General features: G+C 38.0%; 1 protein-coding gene across 2 annotated transcripts in view; it reads right to left on the bottom strand.

Annotated features, from left to right (window-relative positions):
* cd2ap (CD2-associated protein) overlaps window positions 1-17,872 on the bottom strand; it is a 102,033-nt gene that overhangs the window by 43,013 nt on the left and 41,148 nt on the right. For both annotated transcript variants that reach the window (XM_056480828.1, XM_056480829.1), the window contains 3 exons: window positions 15,748-15,848; window positions 8,156-8,276; window positions 4,703-4,872 (listed from right to left, as the gene is read on the bottom strand). In XM_056480828.1, coding sequence (XP_056336803.1) covers window positions 4,703-4,872; window positions 8,156-8,276; window positions 15,748-15,848 — 392 coding nt within the window. The remainder of the gene's footprint in view (window positions 1-4,702; window positions 4,873-8,155; window positions 8,277-15,747; window positions 15,849-17,872) is intronic.

Raw genomic sequence — 17,872 nt, 5'->3', positions numbered from 1 at the left:
TGATTCAATCCAAGACCAACAACGAGATGATCCCAAGGTTTCCATATCCTGGACCAGGCCGTATCCTGAGCAGCTACTGTGGTGGTCATGGAGGAGTTGAGAACGAGACTGATTCCTGTGATGCTCCAGGGACAAACAAGTCTTCGCTGAAGCCAGCTTCCAGCCTCCGCCGCTGAGACTGCAGCTCTGCACATGATGTTTGGCCAGCGGAGAAAGTAAAATGGTCGTGCCCAACTGAGTCTGGTCTCTCTCAAGGTTTTTTTTCTTCCCTTTCGCCAATTAGTGAAGTTTTTTTTTCCCTCTCCACTGGCTTCCACTAGCTTGCATGGTTCGGGATCTGTAGAGCTGCGCATCGTTGGATTTACTCTTCAGTGTTTGGACTCTCAGTAGTGATTATTAAACCACACTGAACTGAGCTAAACTGAACTGAACTTAAACACTACAAACTGAACTACACCTCCAATTTACTATGACCTTTTACGTGAAGCTACTTTGACACAATCTACATTGTAAAAGCGCTATACAAATAAAGGTGAATTGAATTGAAAATACTTAGTTTATATATAGTAATATGAACTATAATATAGCTATACATACTAGGTGTGCTGCAAGTCAATATAATATAAAAACAATGAAAACCAGTACATCCTCCGTGATTTCCTACACATATAGAAATTGTGTTATTTTGGTTTGGTTTTAAATATCCCAGTTGGAAAAGATTTTCACTTGACCTATCAAAAATTATTATAATTGAATAATAAAATAATAATAGTAATTTAATAATAAAAATATATAGGTCAGGTCAGTATCCTCAGCAGTAAATAGATAACAACAGATAACTTTTAAACAAATGTTATTATAAGTAATTAATGCTAATTATTTGAGATTGGGATTGTTGGTAATTGTAATGAGTGTTAATGGCCAGATTGGGTAGCTATACATGAACAAAAGAAAATTAAGACCTGTTAAAAAGAGATTTAAGACCTACAACACAATATTTCAGTAAAATTTATATTTTTAAGGCCTAAAATTTAGCTTTTGAGATTGAAGACATTTTAAGACTTTTAAGATTTTTTTTAAGATTATTATTATTATTATTATTAATTTTATTTAAACATTATGGGCCTTTTCATACACCCAGTACGTGCAAAATGTGTTTCCAAGACGTATTGCTAGTTTCAGACCAACACAACTCTAATTTTCCTGCTTTCCGCCACGTTGTTTAAATAGCAAATCCATTTGCGCCACTTTGTGGACTCATGGGCGTTCTGGTCTAGAAAAGAGGTGTGTAAAGGCGCATTGTTGGCACGTTGCTATTTTGAAGAACTGAAACAGACTGCGCAATAGACCAGCTGAGAGCAGGTCTAAAGTCCAGCGCAGAGCGCGTTAGTTGTGCGCCTCGCTTAAACATTGCTTAATACATGCAGATGTAGAGCAATGCACAAATATCTTTACAAATGAAAAAGAATTAAAGGATTAAAATATTACAAAAAATATAATTTTCTACATAAATATAAAAACCTTTGCATCCATGCCTTCATCTCAAGGGCTTTTTTTTAAGTTTATTCATGACAATTTGCTTTTGTATAATGTTATTATTAACATTAGTATTATTTATTATATGCATATTTATATATATTTTTTATTAAAAAACAAGCTTAGATATTCATCTATTCGTTCATTTATTCGTTTGCTGGAAATTAGAACAGAATTTAAAAATAGTTTTGAAACAAATTTTTGCGCTTAACGAACTAAATTAATTATGTAGGCTAATAGATGTCTTCAGTGGAGTGTACAACAGCGTTTCCTTTTCCACGAAAAAAAGAAAGTGAAAGTAAAGGTCAAATGGAGGAGGCTCATTATCCTCTTGCTGCAGATGCTGCTTAACTGTTTCCTTAACTGTTTTGAACTGTGTTAACTGTGTTCAGTTTTTCCACTTACAAAGTCCGCCATGTAAATAGCAAATGCACTATGGAGCAACGCAACTGACTCCTTAAGGGAACGGAAGATAAGACTTTGATATTCTCAAAACACACCTATAACTCATTAAGAGAATAAGCTCAACCCTGTTAGCTCAACCCTGCAGAGCGTATTTCCCCGTCCTTAAAATAGCAAAAGAAGATTCGCACACGCCATTAATGCTTTTGCGCCTAGACCATTAAAATAGAGACCTAAATACTTTTCGTAAATAAATTGTGTTGTCTGCAACTTTTTCATTGTGATACATTTGTGCTGCACTTTAAAGTAAAAAGAAACCTTATTCTTGCTGTCTGTGTTTTTATATTAATAATTAAGATGATAACTCTGCTCTTGACTGAATAGCTATATAGGGAACTGTAGTTCAATAATGGTTGAACTAAATACAAATTTTATACAGCAAAGACACAGTATCCAGCGTTATATTTGATTATATTTTTCAGCTTGAAAACTATTGTTAGATACAGAAAACAAACTGAAAAGCACTGTTTATTTTACTAGTATCTATGCTATATTGTATCTACTTACTTTTTAACAAGCCTAAAACCGCCCTCTAACTCTAAATAATACAATATATACTCTAATTCAGTTATTAGAGTTATTATCTTATTAGTTATTATTCAGTTATTATAACAGTGACGTTACACTAAGATCAAATTTGAGAAGCGGTTAACCGATAATGCTGCGCATGCGCGATTCAGTGAAACAAACAAACAGTACATGACAGCCTGCTGTGACTGAACTAAACTTGAACAACTGCACCGCGGGTAAAGCGAGGACTTAAATGAGAGGATCTGGTAAAACATAAGTTTATTTCATAACAGAAAATCGTAATAGAATTTAAATAAGTGAATCATGATGTTTTAACTGACTGAAATTACTATTGTTGACTACATAATTTTAATATGTTGAGTCCTAACATCCGCGTTAAATATCTGAACTTTCCACCACTACTGTGTAGCTAACCTCAGAAGCTGCCTTGCACACATATTGTATTTAAGGTTGCGCCTACTATCTTGTGGGCTGTTGTATTTGAATTTGAGGATGGGTAGATGGTAGACAGTGGTAGATGGTAGTGATCATGTGTCCTCTGAATACAGGTTTCAAAAAACGTATGGCTGAGTTTATATTAAACAATATTTATTCTGTTGATTTTGAGTCTTGCATCTAACAAATATCCTTATTTAGAAAAAAAAAACTAAAACTAATACTGAAACTAATAAAAACTAAACTAAAACTAAGCAATTTCAAAATATAGAAACTAATAAAAACTAGTAAATCTCCCTCTAAACTAATTAAAACTAACTGAATTTGAAAACAAAAAGTCAAAATGAAATAAAAACTAAAACTAATGAAAAATCCAAAACTATTATAACCTTGTTCTGCAGATCTACCAAAAGCACAGGAATGAATATTTTATTCTCATTTTGATCTGTGTGGACCACAAACAATAAAAACATGGATGCCAGAAGACTTAACAAACACCACCCTAAATAACAAAGTCCAAAAATAGACATATTGCCTAAAAAGAAAGGTCTCCCCATGAGACTGTTTGTCTGCCTATATGGTGATGTCTTGAGCAATCACTGGCAAAACTTGTAGAGCAGTTAGACATGTAATTACCCTTCAACGCTCCGCTGCTTGTGGCTATGGGAATAGGCAGCACTGATTTTCTAACATGCCAAGACAATGATTTAATTTTAAAAGGAACTAGTATGCGCTAAACTGCTTTGCAGTGCACTCATTCGGCATCAAGATAGGCATATCAAGCACATATAATTGCAGATTCCCATTACCATAAGCCTGGATTAACATTTGCATTGGTATATGTTTAGCGAACATGCGTATGCTTCCCACATTGCTCACAGCAGTGTCTATATTTGCTTTGCAATGTAAATGTGTGCTGCATGTTTTCCTCTCAATAACAAAATTAACACACAAAAATGTAACATGTTTCAAGAACAGTTTTTATCTAAAACATAACCATAATGAACTGAAAATACATTCTTGAAATGTAAGAAGAACATTGGGATACAGGAATTGAGCATTTTATTAATGCACTTAGCATGGTGCTATTTTTTTTCTTGTGCAGTATGGTTTTTAATATATGTATTCCTAATAACTGTTTAACTAACAAAGAGCTGGATACATTGGTCACTTACAACTTCTTTGGAAGTATGTACAATGCCAATAAAACATTTAATTGATCAAATTCGCAAAGCAGAGAAAACAGTAGTCGAGAAAGCATCGCTATTGAAATGGCTATTGTCTTAATAATAACAATAATGAATTAACTAAACTCCAAGAAAAGCTGAAATAATTAAAGTTTTAATAACAGGGCTATTTTTTTGGCTTCAATAGAAAAAGATAAATTAATTATTGATTTTATTCAATTATTACAGCAAGAATAAATTTGAATCTAATTGTGAGGTGCCAAAATACCCTTAAAAACAGTGTCAGCAACAAATAAACTACCTTGGTTTGGTAATTTAAAAAGGTTTACCAGCCAGAACAAAGCTGTTCAAAAAGTTCCCTTGTGCCAGCTATTCCAGATTTCACATTCTTAATCTTTTTTTTATTGTAATGATCAAAATACAATGTTTTCCTATGTTGCATGTGAAATCTAAATACTTAATACTGCTTGGTACGGAGATAGATAAAGGTGCAGCAGTGTACATGAAAAAAAAAAGCAAATAAAAGCATTGTCATGTGCAAAACAACTTACTTTTTCGTTTTTTTCCATATTTTCAGATGGTCCTTTTTGGGATGCTCTGAGTTTTACAGAGCCCTCTCGAAATATGTCACCAAAGCCGATACCCTTGATCTTCTTTGGCTGAGCCATGACCCCATTGCCTGGATGAGGAGACGTGGGGCTAGACGTGCCATCTCTGTTATCTGTCAACACACACACATGCACACCTTTCTTTAGGAGTATGCCACTTCAAGCATTTACAAAGTACAAAGCTAATGTAATATTTCATTTGCAAACATCATCAACAACTGATAGTAAGATCCTAAAATATTTATGTGCCCTGGCCATTCTTCAATCATGAGAATGCATAAGAGGTTTTGATACACCATTTATTAAACAAATAAATAAAAAAGGCCATCAAACTTTAAATATCCTGTAAGTTACAGGCAGAGTTTCTGCAGGTTTTACAAAGTCAGATTTAAGAGTTAAGACCGTTATAAATTAAAATCAGACTTTTACAGAGCTAAACACTAAGGATTTTTTTCTAATAGCTGACGAAAAGAGGTTTCCTTGCCTCATCCAAAAAAAAAAAAAAAACTAATTAGAAAATCTAATTAGTTATTTCTTTACCACATACTTTAAATAATGTGTCAAAACAAGCAAACCCTAGTTGTATATGCAAATTTTTTAACAACTTGTTCAAAAAAAAAAAAAAAAGAAACAAAAAAAAAATGTATGTTGGTAAATAGAATTTGTTTATTTTGAATTGGTTATTTTATTTGAATTGTTGCAGATTGGAGACATGGACAGATGAAAATTAAGACTTGTTTAAAAGGATTAAAGACCTACAAGACAATATTTCTGTGAATTTAAGACTTTTTAGGGCCTAAACTTTTGTTTTCGAAATTTAGGAAATTTAAAGACCCCACAGAAACCCTGTTCAGAACTCATAACTTTCTAGTTAGAAAAACAGTTTATATTGAACACAATCTGCCAAAACCACTTGTTGTGAATTGTGCTATATTTAAATAACAGTGTGAGTAAACTCCACCCCCACAGAAGATCAACGCCCACTTCTACACAACTGCCTGTTTTGCTCCACTCACCAATTTGTGCATGCAGCAAGTAAATAAAGAGAGGCAAACACAGACCAACCATTAATGACAAGACAATTCTTTGACTGTGTCCTTTCATGTCAGACAGACCATGTCAATGACAACTTGCTCCTTTGTTGACTTAATTTTACCACTGATTCTTTTACAAACATGACACTATTCAATGCTGGATTTGAAAATGACTGAAACTAAAAGACGAAGATGATGTGGCGAATATATTGGATCAACTGTGACTGTTATTATTACTTGGTCAATATTGATTTGCCTGTTATTAGAGATCTTCTGAAATGTACTTATGTGCATTTATGCATTTGTAACTTAATTCACAGCAGAGTCCAACTTTGAATGACGTAGGCAGTCAAACATGTGCAATCATACCAGCAAACCTTTACTCCAGAGTCTTCAGTCCACCAGGCTTAATCAAACAATCTATTCTTCCAAAGATGTCAAAATATCAAAGAAAATAACTTGTTGCCTTTAGATTTAAATGTCTTTTTTCTAGATAACATTATAAAGCACCTCAGAGAACAGTAATACAAATCTAAAAACTAAAAATTAATTAACCCTTTAACAAATCATTCAGAAACTAAAAATGTTGCCATAACTTGTTCGATCTCGGTGAATATCACCATAAACCTTAACTAAGCAACCACAAGGTGGGAACACCCACTAGCAACCTCAATCGGCAACCAGGGTTTCCGAAAACCATCGTTAGCTAACTAAGGTCTAAAGTTCCGTCGTTACAAAAACATTTTGTTGATTTGCTGTTTTCCAAATCTATCGTCCCAATGAACATTCGCAAACTGCGTCGCAAACGTGTACGTTTCCAACTACACTTCTAGAACTGTAGTTAGAAACATAGTTCCTGGCTGTGTTCTATTCCTAGTTATCCCCCTATGCCCTATTCATTTAGAACATGCGAACATTTAAACTTGGAATGATTTAAGAAATTAAAAATAAACATTAAAGTCATCACTCTTGGATGTAATTTGCTTTCAAAGTATTTTTACAGTTCAGTTTTAGCGATCTTCATGTTGACAATTGCGTTCCCTTCGGAGTTCACATTTCACATTTATGCCATTTTGAATACAGCCGTGGCTCATGACGAAAGCTATAGGTGACCTATTATTACCTACAAAGTGGAATTTAGACGTCTCCACAGCTTGTGGAAACACATTTTAATGCTTTTCTTTTATAGTATCTGTACTGTATATGACATGGACTTATTGGTTAAAACATTTCTGCAATGGTTTGAATGTGTCAAATTGTAAAAGTAGAATTTTCCTTTTTTTTATAAATGAATAAAATAAATAAACAATATCCTACTTAATAATAATAACAACAACAACAACAACAATTATTATATTATTATTATTAATTATTATTATTATTAATAATAATTATTATTAATAATAATAATAATAATAATAATAATAATAATAATAATAATAATAATAATAATAATAATAATAATAATAATAATAATAATTATTATTATTATTAAGTAGGATTTTTTTATTTCTTAATAAATAGCCTACTGTAAATTAGGCCTACAACCATTAACAATTTATTTATATATGAGATTGGAATACGCGTTAGCTTCGTGATTTTATATGGAATATTCTAAATAATATTTGTAAAGGAAACATATATAATAACATATTTTTCTCTAAAGTTGTTACTCCACCCTGTATAGAGCATCATTATAGACGTGGTACAAACGATGGATCTGGTTTTGGGAAACACTCATCACTACATCGTTCTTTTCCCAAACAATGCATCGTACTATGATAGGTCAGCCGCGAGTTATGTTGCTGTTTGGCAAACGCACCCCAGAGCAACAGGCAGCAACAAAGTCACTGCTAGTGTGAATGACGCATAAGGATGATCTTTTTTTGATATTCGACTAATCAAGATTAAACAAAACTGAAATGATAAATGATTCAGACTGTTGCTCAAACAGAAGTTGGAACAGAGTTTGTAAGACAGTGATTTTTTTTTCTATTATTACAATTTTGCATGATTATTAAAACCCTCAGTCTTAAAACAATCAGCGTCTTTTTATTTAGAAATAAAATTTGTATTCTACATTTATTCCTGATATTTAGGATAATTTTATTGCAGCCTTGCTAAATAATAAAAGTATCAATTTCTAGTCCACATTTAGTTGATAAATTTCTATCCTGATTTCAAATTTCTCTCCGTATTTAATGACTTAAACTAAAACTTCTGTTGACTGTTATGACTAGTTCTAACACCACATAAATAAAGCACCCCCACACACACACCCTTAAACATACTTTAAAACACAAAAGGTTTCTGTTGAGTGTTTTCTTGTAAGAACATGCCCCGAGAATGTATTACAGATTACCTGGCTCTTCAGTAACGTCACTGGTCTCTGCGTCTTCAGTTGAATCAATTTCTTTGACAAAGTTGGAAGGAAAAAGTCCAGACTTCCCATTCATACTTCCGCTCCACCAGCCCTCCTCAACCTAAAAAACACTCAGAGTCAGCACTAATGCAGGAATTGACCAGTCACATGTTCATTTACAAAGATACTGGCTCTCAACTGGTTTCACTTCAGGAACCAAATTTAAAAGTCAACCAACATCTTAGCAAAATTACACGTGCACAAATGGCCCTACAAAAAAAAAAAAAATAAAATAAAAAAAATAAGGTGAAACTGATTTTATTTTACAATACAAAGGCCCAAAATGAAGTAAATTATAACATCAAGGGCTGAGTGATATGGCAAAAATACAATCCTGATAATTATTTTCCATATTGAATGATAATGATATACATTTCAATATAAGTTAATGCTTCCAGATTTAAAAGAGTACCCTAACGATGACTGAAGCCACATAAATAAGAGGGTCCACCAAATGGCATAACATATTTTCACTTGATAAATTTTCAGTGCCCCAAAATTCAGTACATCTCTGATATCAAAACACATTTCTGCTGTTTGATTGGCTCTTAGATCAATATTGAGAAAAAAAGTCCAGAGCTTATCATTGTTATTGACATCAACTTTATTGCGATTCGATATAATATCGTTTATCGGCCCAGCTCTAACATCAAATTACTATCATTTAGATGGTTTCATAATCGCAGCAGCCAATAATTCACCTTTATTTGTTATCAATTAATTTACATTAAGTGTAGGCTGGTTTAATGTACACTGTAAAAATGCTGGGTTCCACACAACTCCATGTTGTCCCAACACAAATCGATTAAGTTAACTTAATTGTTTTTGCAAATTGAAGTGGATTGAACACAAAAAGATTAAGTTGTACCAAAAAAAAACCTCAAGAATTGTGTTGATTCAGCTCATTTTAAATAAGTACTACCAACAAGCAGAAAAAAATTTATAATTTTTTGTGTAGCTTTTTTACTTTTGTACTAAAGGATGAAGTCAAACTCAATTTCATTATCTGTAGATTATTCTCACCAGTTTCTACAGTTATAGACACATTTGTGTCAAAAAGCCAAATTTCTCATTTACTGTGAACAATAATATGGTTGCTTACATTTAAGGGCTGCACAATAAACTCAAAAAATATATTTTTTGTTGCTTGTTCAAACTTCTAATTTAAAATGAACACAATTCTTGAGATTTTGTTGGGGTAACAATTATTTTATGTTTAATCCACTTAAATTTGTAAAAAAATAAATAAAATAAAAAATAAATAAATAAAATAAGTTAACTTAATTTGATTATTGTTATGAAGCGGACAGGAGACAGAGGTAAGGAAACGTTAGGGTGTTTATTGAATGACAACAAGGAGCACATGAAGGATAGCCAGGAGGATCAGGAATGATGTTGGGGTCTTTTCCTCCGTGGCTGGGTAACAGGAATACACGAGGATGGACAGCACACACCAGATACAGCTGACAGAGGATGACACAGACTTGGAAGGACTGGAAGACAGGACGATTCGGGAGGACCAGGAAGACTAGGAGGAATACAAAGAGAACAGGTAAGTAAATCGTTTGTTTAGCTGAGGATGACTACGCTGAGTGGTCGCTCAGTTGTCCGCTTTCGTCGAGACGAGCCCGGACAATGAGCGACTGGAGTGCTGTGCTTTTATCTGGTGCTCGTGAATGTGATGCAGCTGTGTGCTCATTAGAAGTCAGGTGATGGTGATCTTCGTGAGTGGGGGTCGTGAGAGCCTGACCAATCCATGACAGTACCCCCCTCCCCAGGGCCCGCTCCTGAGGGCCGACACCTCCGACGCCGTGGTGGTCTCCCTCTGCCTCTAGGCGCTGGGAACTCAGGGTGGCTCTCATGAAACTCCACCATGAGACTAGGATCGAGAATATCAGCTCTGGGAACCCATGTCCTTTCTTCGGGGCCGTACCCTTCCCAGTCCACCAGGTACTCCAACTGGCCACCACGACGTCGGGAACGCAAGATCTCCTTCACTGCGTAGACGGCTCCTTCTTCTAGGAGCAGTGGAGGAGGGGGTTCCTCTTCGTGGTCAGGCTCTGTGGAGGGAAGAACAGGATCGTGATAGGGTTTCAGGAGTGATACGTGGAATGTAGGGTGAATACGGTAGTGAGAGGGTAATTGTAGTTTGTAGGTGACGGGGTTAACCTGTTCCACGATGGTGAAGGGACCAACAAATCGGGGACTTAACTTGCGAGAGGGCAGTCGCATGCGTATGTCCCGGGTGGATAGCCACACCTTTTGTCCGGGTGTGTATCTGGGTTCTTCAGACCTTCTTCTATCGGCGGTTACCTTGCTTCGACGGACTGCCCTCTGCAGATGTTGATGAGCCTCGTCCCAGACTCTCTCGCTCTCCCGGAACCAGTGATCCACTGCGGGGACATCAGATGGTTCGCCATCCCAGGGAAAGAGCGGTGGTTGGAAGCCCAGGACGCACTGGAATGGCGTGAGTCCGGTGGAGGGTTGCCGCAGTGAATTTTGGGCATATTCTGCCCAGCCCAAATACTGGCTCCAGGAGCTCTGGTGACCACTGCAGAAGGTCCTCAGGAACCGTCCCACCTCCTGAATCTTCCTCTCTGTCTGCCCGTTGGTTTGGGGATGATATCCAGAAGAGAGGCTGACGGCCACACCTAGGAGCTTGAAGAAGGCTTTCCATAGACGTGAGATGAACTGTGGACCTCTGTCCGACACAATATCTTCTGGAATACCAAATGACCTGAAGACTTGATTAAAGATATTGTCGGCTGTTTCAAAGGCTGTGGGAAGACCTTTCAGAGGGATTAGTTTGACAAACTTTGAGAATCTATCTACTATGACTAGAATACAGGTATTACCTTCTGACGAAGGGAGATCAGTGATAAAGTCCACTCCTAGGTGTGACCAGGGACGGTTCGGAATCGGCAAGGGATGGAGCTTTCCAGCGGGTAGATGACGTGGGCTCTTGGATTGGGCACAGTCCTTACAGCCCTGAACATATTGCCTCACATCCCTTGCCATGTTTGGCCACCAGAATCGTTGGGATACTAGCGAGAGAGTATTGTTGATCCCTGGATGTCCAGTGCCTAGCGAGGTATGTAAGGAGTGGATCAGATCTACCCGGTGTTCAGGTGGTATGAACTGCCGATGAGGAGGGCATCCCGGCGGAGCAGGGGCTTCCGGAGTGGCAACGACTGGAGGAGCGTTCCAGGTGATCGGACAAATGGAGATGTGTTCGGGAAGAATCTTCGTTGGGAGTTCTTCATGATCGTGATGCTCGTGTAAACGAGAGAGAGCGTCTGCTCTTAGATTCTTGGGTCCTGGACGATAGGAAATGGAGAAATCAAAACGTGAGAAGAAAAGTGACCATCTGGCTTGACGTGGACATAGTCTCTTGGCCTCTTTGATATATTGGAGGTTTTTGTGATCTGTGATCACCTGGAACGGATGTTTGGCTCCCTCCAACCAGTGACGCCACTCCTCCAAGGCTAGCTTGATTGCTAGCAGCTCCCTGTCTCCTATGCTGTAATTCTGCTCCGCCGGGCTCAACTTCCGAGAGAAATAGGCACAGGGATGCAGTCGGGGCGGTGTATCATGATGTTGAGATAATACTGCCCCGACGCCGGTGGTGGATGCGTCCACTTCCACCACGAAAGGAAGATTTGGGTCAGGATGAGTCAGGAGTGGGGCCCTTGTGAACTCCTTCTTAAGAAGGCGGAAGGCTGCGGCTGCTTCTTTGGTCCACTCCAGTCCTTTGGGTTTACCCTTGAGGAGATTAGTGAGAGGTGATGTAATCCTGCTGTAGTCCTTGATAAACCGTCTATAAAAGTTAGCAAACCCAAGAAACCTCTGGAGCTCCTTAATGGAAGTGGGTTCTGACCAGGATAGAACAGCCTCAATTTTCTTCCCATCCATACGTATACCGGTTTGATCAATGATGTATCCCAAGAAATGAATCGACTTCTGGTGGAATGAGCATTTCTCCGCTTTGAGGTAGAGGTGATGTTCTCTCAATGTGTGTAGGACCTCCGCAACGTGTTGGCGATGTTCGGCCTCACTCCGGGAGTAAATGAGGATGTCATCTATGTACACTATTACAAAGTGGTGAAGAAACTCCCGGAGGACTTCATGAATGAAGTTTTGGAATACGGAGGGGGCGTTGACCAGACCGTAAGGCATGACCTCATATTCATAGTGGCCAGTAGGGGTCACGAATGCTGTCTTCCATTGGTCCCCCTCACGTATTCTTATCAGATTATACGCGCTGCGGAGGTCCAATTTAGTGAAGACTTTAGCTTCTCGGAGCTGTTCCAAAGCGGCTGGTACCAGAGGAAGGGGATATCGGTATTTTACTGTACCGTTATTTAGGACCCTGTAGTCGATGCATGGACGCAGCCCTCCGTCCTTCTTGGCCACAAAGAAGAAGCTTGAGGCGGCTGGTGATTTTGAGTGACGTATGTACCCCTGACTCAGAGCCTCCCTTATGTAATCTTCCATTGCCTGATTCTCTGGAAGCGAGAGCGGGTAGATCCTACCTCTTGGCAACTGGGCATCTGGAACTAGGTCGATCGCGCAGTCCCATGGCCGATGCGGCGGTAGCTGGGAAGCTCTCTTGGGGCAGAAGACATCATGAAAGGAGCTGTACTCCTTAGGAATGTGGATAGACTGCTTCTCAGGAGGGCTCTCGACCGATGTTGCAAACAAAGAAATGGGGTTCCGACCTTGAAGAGGGAGATTTGGAAAACAGGTAGGTGTACATCCAGATCCCCATTTCTTTATCTCTCCTGTGCCCCAAGAGATGATGGGATCGTGCTTCACCAGCCACGGGCGCCCTAGAATGATGTCCATATTTGCACCCTCCAGAACCAGAAATTGAATCCTCTCTTGATGTAACAGCCCCACTTGAAGAAGGATGTCTTCGCATTGTCGATGGATACGGGTCGAAGATCGAGTGCACTGGGTTATCGGTTGTATCTGGTATATATGCGAGGACGCCTCAGTACGGAGGTGGAGTTGACGACAGAGGGATTGGGAGATGAAGTTCCCTGCTGACCCGGAGTCGATGAGGGCTGTGACAAGGAGAGAAATAGAGGCAGTAGTTATTTGTACGGTGGTAGTAAGTGGTTTACATTGTTCAATATTCGTACTGAATACACTCACTGAAGTCCGAATGGGACGAAGGGGACACTCCATACGGGTGTGTCCACTGACACCGCAGTATAGACACAGACCCCGGGTCAGCCTCCTCTGTCGTTCCGCTGATGTCAGTCTTCCAGACTCTATTATCATGGGTTCTGGTTCTGGAGAGGCTGTTGACTCAGGCGATTGGAGGAGTGCAGACGAGGGGGTGATGGTGTCCTGTTGATAGGAACGGAGACGATCGGAACATCGGAGAGAATGTTGGATGAATCTCTCCAGACCCATTGTATCATCTAATGTGGCCAGCTGGATTCGGAGAGTGGGTTCCAAGCCGAGCCGGTACGTGGTCAACAACGATCTCTCATTCCATCCACTTGCAGCTGCTAGAGTGCGAAACCGGAGAGCATATTCCTGTGTAGATAGAGTACCTTGCTTTAGATGATACAGCTGCTCTCCAGCGGCTACTTCCCCATCAGAACGTCCAAACACCTCTTTGAAATACTCCGTGAAGGTAGTGATGGAATTCATGACCGGCCCGGCTTGGTTCCAGATCGTCTCAGCCCATTTAAGTGCAGGTCCAGAGAGTAGTGATACGATGTAGGCGATCTTTGACTTATCTGTGGGATATAGAGAAGGTTGCATTTCGAATATGAGGGAACATTGTAACAGAAAACCATTGCACTCCCCCGCTCCGCCTGAGTAGGGCGCTGGTCGGGCCATGGGACTGGAAGGAAGGGCCGAAGAAGAAACTGTGGAGGCGGAAGTGCTCGGTGCTGGTGGTGCGTTGGAAAGTGGAGCTGGTGGCTGTAGAATCCGCTTCAACTGGTCCACCAGCTCTTGAAAGTGATCGAGGGTGCTCATGTTGTCGTCGTTATGGGTCCGGGCTTCTGTTATGAAGCGGACAGGAGACAGAGGTAAGGAAACGTTAGGGTGTTTATTGAATGACAACAAGGAGCACATGAAGGATAGCCAGGAGGATCAGGAATGATGTTGGGGTCTTTTCCTCCGTGGCTGGGTAACAGGAATACACGAGGATGGACAGCACACACCAGATACAGCTGACAGAGGATGACACAGACTTGGAAGGACTGGAAGACAGGACGATTCGGGAGGACCAGGAAGACTAGGAGGAATACAAAGAGAACAGGTAAGTAAATCGTTTGTTTAGCTGAGGATGACTACGCTGAGTGGTCGCTCAGTTGTCCGCTTTCGTCGAGACGAGCCCGGACAATGAGCGACTGGAGTGCTGTGCTTTTATCTGGTGCTCGTGAATGTGATGCAGCTGTGTGCTCATTAGAAGTCAGGTGATGGTGATCTTCGTGAGTGGGGGTCGTGAGAGCCTGACCAATCCATGACAATTATGTTGTCCCAACACAAATTGATTGTGTCTAACCCTGCATTCACATATTTTTGCTGCTTGTTCAAACGACTTGTTTATAATGACCAGAATCAACACAATTCCTGAGGGGTTTTGTGGGATAACTTAATTGTTTTATGTTCAATCAACTTAAATTTGTAAAAGCAATTTGTTGAGACAACATAAAGGAATTATGTGGAACCCTGCATTTTTTTACAGTGTATAATCATTTCAGCATTGATTTTGCAATGTGTGTCCGAATAGTCACATCTCAACATATGCAATGTTGAGTTGGGATTATAGTTGATCAGCACAACAATTGATAATACATGAGATTTGTGGAGTCATTACAAAGTATAACCATGACAGAGTGAAAATTACATTTCATTACTCAATTTCTCACCTAAATACCTGTACCTGAATACTGTTTGACTCTAGAAAAATCCATGAAGTGCTGTTTTTAAGCCGTTATAATAATATTTGCTTGCAATTTATTTATTATTTTGTATACATGATTTACATTCCTACAAAAATCACCCCGATGGATGTAAATTAATGATTTCTTTCCAAATAGAACTATTCATCTGGTGAAATTGTATTCATATCGCAATAAATATCACAGATAAACAAAATATCGCAGATATGTCCGATTTTTCCAATATCATGCAGCCCTATTGCATTTTATTTCAATTTTAAATAAAAAATTTGAAAAATTAAAAATCTGTTTATTTATTTTTAAAACAGACCTGTGATTTCTGGATCACAACCCACTAACTGAGACCCACAGAATTTTAAACCATTATACATGAAGAATGAATGTTTTAGAAGTGTATACAAAAGATAAACATTTAAGCAACAAGTGAATATACAAACAAATATAACTTTGCAAGAACTTAAAACTAAGCAACACAATGTTATATCTCACAATGCAACAGGTGTTAAAATCCATTTGCCACATGTACCAATCTCTATAATTAAACATAATACATGAAGTATACTCAGTTATGAGAAGTTAAGTAGAAGAGACAAAAGGGCTGACCTCCTCTGTGATTTCAATGATTTCTCCAACCTTCAGTTCCAGTTCGTCTTCATTCTGAGGCACATACTCGAACAGGACTTTGCACTGACGCTTCTTGAGCTCTGTAATGAAAGCAAAACAGGTCATTCTGGATTTGGCTTGACATGTTCAGCCTAAAACGCCACTGTGCCAGGGATACGCTTCCCCCTGCTGCCTGTAGAGGGCTCGATGAGAGTCAACTATCACAATCAGGAAGACTTTCTTTATTAACTGTGCATTCACACAACATACACACACACCACACCCTGTCCTTGAGATGATTCATGCGCCCTTTGAAGAGAAGAGGACAGTTTGCTTTGTTTACTCTAAAACTGGTGTTCCATATTATGTGTCACATCAAACTGACAAAATCTAAACCTGAGAAACTATTAACTTTGTCTTGGAGCTGAAAGTTGGCTGTAATAAAGTGCAATTATTCAACAAGCACACACAAAATGGGTGGAAAGTTTCAGTTATAATTAAGGAAATAATATAAATAAATTAAAAATAATAATATTTTAATTCTGCAAGAAATTATTTTAAAAAGGAACAGACATTTGAGTAAATGTAAAGATATTTATAAATGTACCTGTTTTCTGGGAATAATAATAATAATAATAATAATAATAATAATAATAATAATAATAATAATAATAATAATTATATGATGCGACGACAGCCATATTGTGCCACACCTCACACCAGCTGTGATGAAGCCAATTATGATATGGGAATGGTTTGGAGGCCATGATGGACAGAGGCCTCTGATGGACAGAGGACAGAGGCCTGGGTAAATTTGGCCAGGATGCAGGGGTTAAACCCCTAATCTTTTCAAAGGACATCCTGGGATTTTTAAAGACTACAGAGAGTCAGGACCTCGGTTTAACGTCTCATCTGAAAGACTGCTCACTGAGCAGTAGATAAAAAATTATTTTTTTAATCACAATATTAAGCCACATTTTCAATTTTTGATAATAAGAAATTTTTCTAAAGCACCAAATCTGTATAGTGATAATTTCTGAAAGAATAAGGTAGAAAAAAATTATAAATAATATAAATAACACATATACTGTGTATATATATATATATATATATATATATATATATATATATATATATATATATATATATTTAACCTATTTAATTATACATTTAAAGCAATATACAAAATAGTTCTTCCATGTTTTAATTTCAACAGGAATGGCACTAGTTATGTTTCCATCCAAAAATGTAAATTAACTTTATGTGCAAAACTGGAATATTGCATAAAATGTTCGAATAAAGTAAAATCTATATAGGATACATGGCCGGCCGGAAGTGCGATATGCACATCAATATAGCAGCATTTTTTATGAGACTGTAAACAATAATTAATATTTGTACAGTACTGTGACGGTTGGGTTTAGGGTTAGTGAAGGGGTAGACGTTAAAACATACAATTTATTGGGTAATTTAATAGATTATATAAATAATACTCTGAACAATTACTGTTTTTACGTTACTGTGAGGGTTGGGTTTAGAGTTAGGGTAGACGTTAATATTTAATAAATAATGTAAATCATTTTCATTTACTTCTGGCCGCAACTATATCTGATCTAGCAACAACTAAATAAAGTAGCGTTTATCATCAACGAGTCAAAGCGAACAAAATCGTCACTTCCTGATTGACTGGCAGCAAATATTAACAGTAAAAACTGAATTTTCTGCGGTAGGAGAAGCTGCGTCAACATTTCCTTTATTTAATATGTCAATGTGCAATGAACGCGTGGTGGCGTGAGACGCAGAACAGAGATGCTCGTGACAGTTCTGGAGGTAATTAATAATATAATAACATATTTTATATATTTTAATACTGAAATGGTTAAGGCGTTTTAGAATGACCAAAACAACAGTTCAGATGTTTTACAATGTGATCAGCCTGCTGGTTTGTCCATTCAATCTGTATATTTGCACTCACTCTTTACTTCTATTTTTTTAAAATATATTTATTATCTGTTTTTTGTCCTGTCTCTGTAATCCTGTTGCACTGTAGAAGCTCTGTCACGAAAACAAATTCCTAGTATGTGTGAACATACCTGGCAATAAAGCTCTTTCTGATTCTGATTCA

The sequence above is a fragment of the Danio aesculapii genome, chromosome 20 (genome assembly GCF_903798145.1).
Source record: "Danio aesculapii chromosome 20, fDanAes4.1, whole genome shotgun sequence".
Classification (NCBI taxonomy): Eukaryota; Metazoa; Chordata; class Actinopteri; order Cypriniformes; family Danionidae; genus Danio; species Danio aesculapii.
This window is presented reverse-complemented; position numbering and strand designations above follow the sequence as displayed.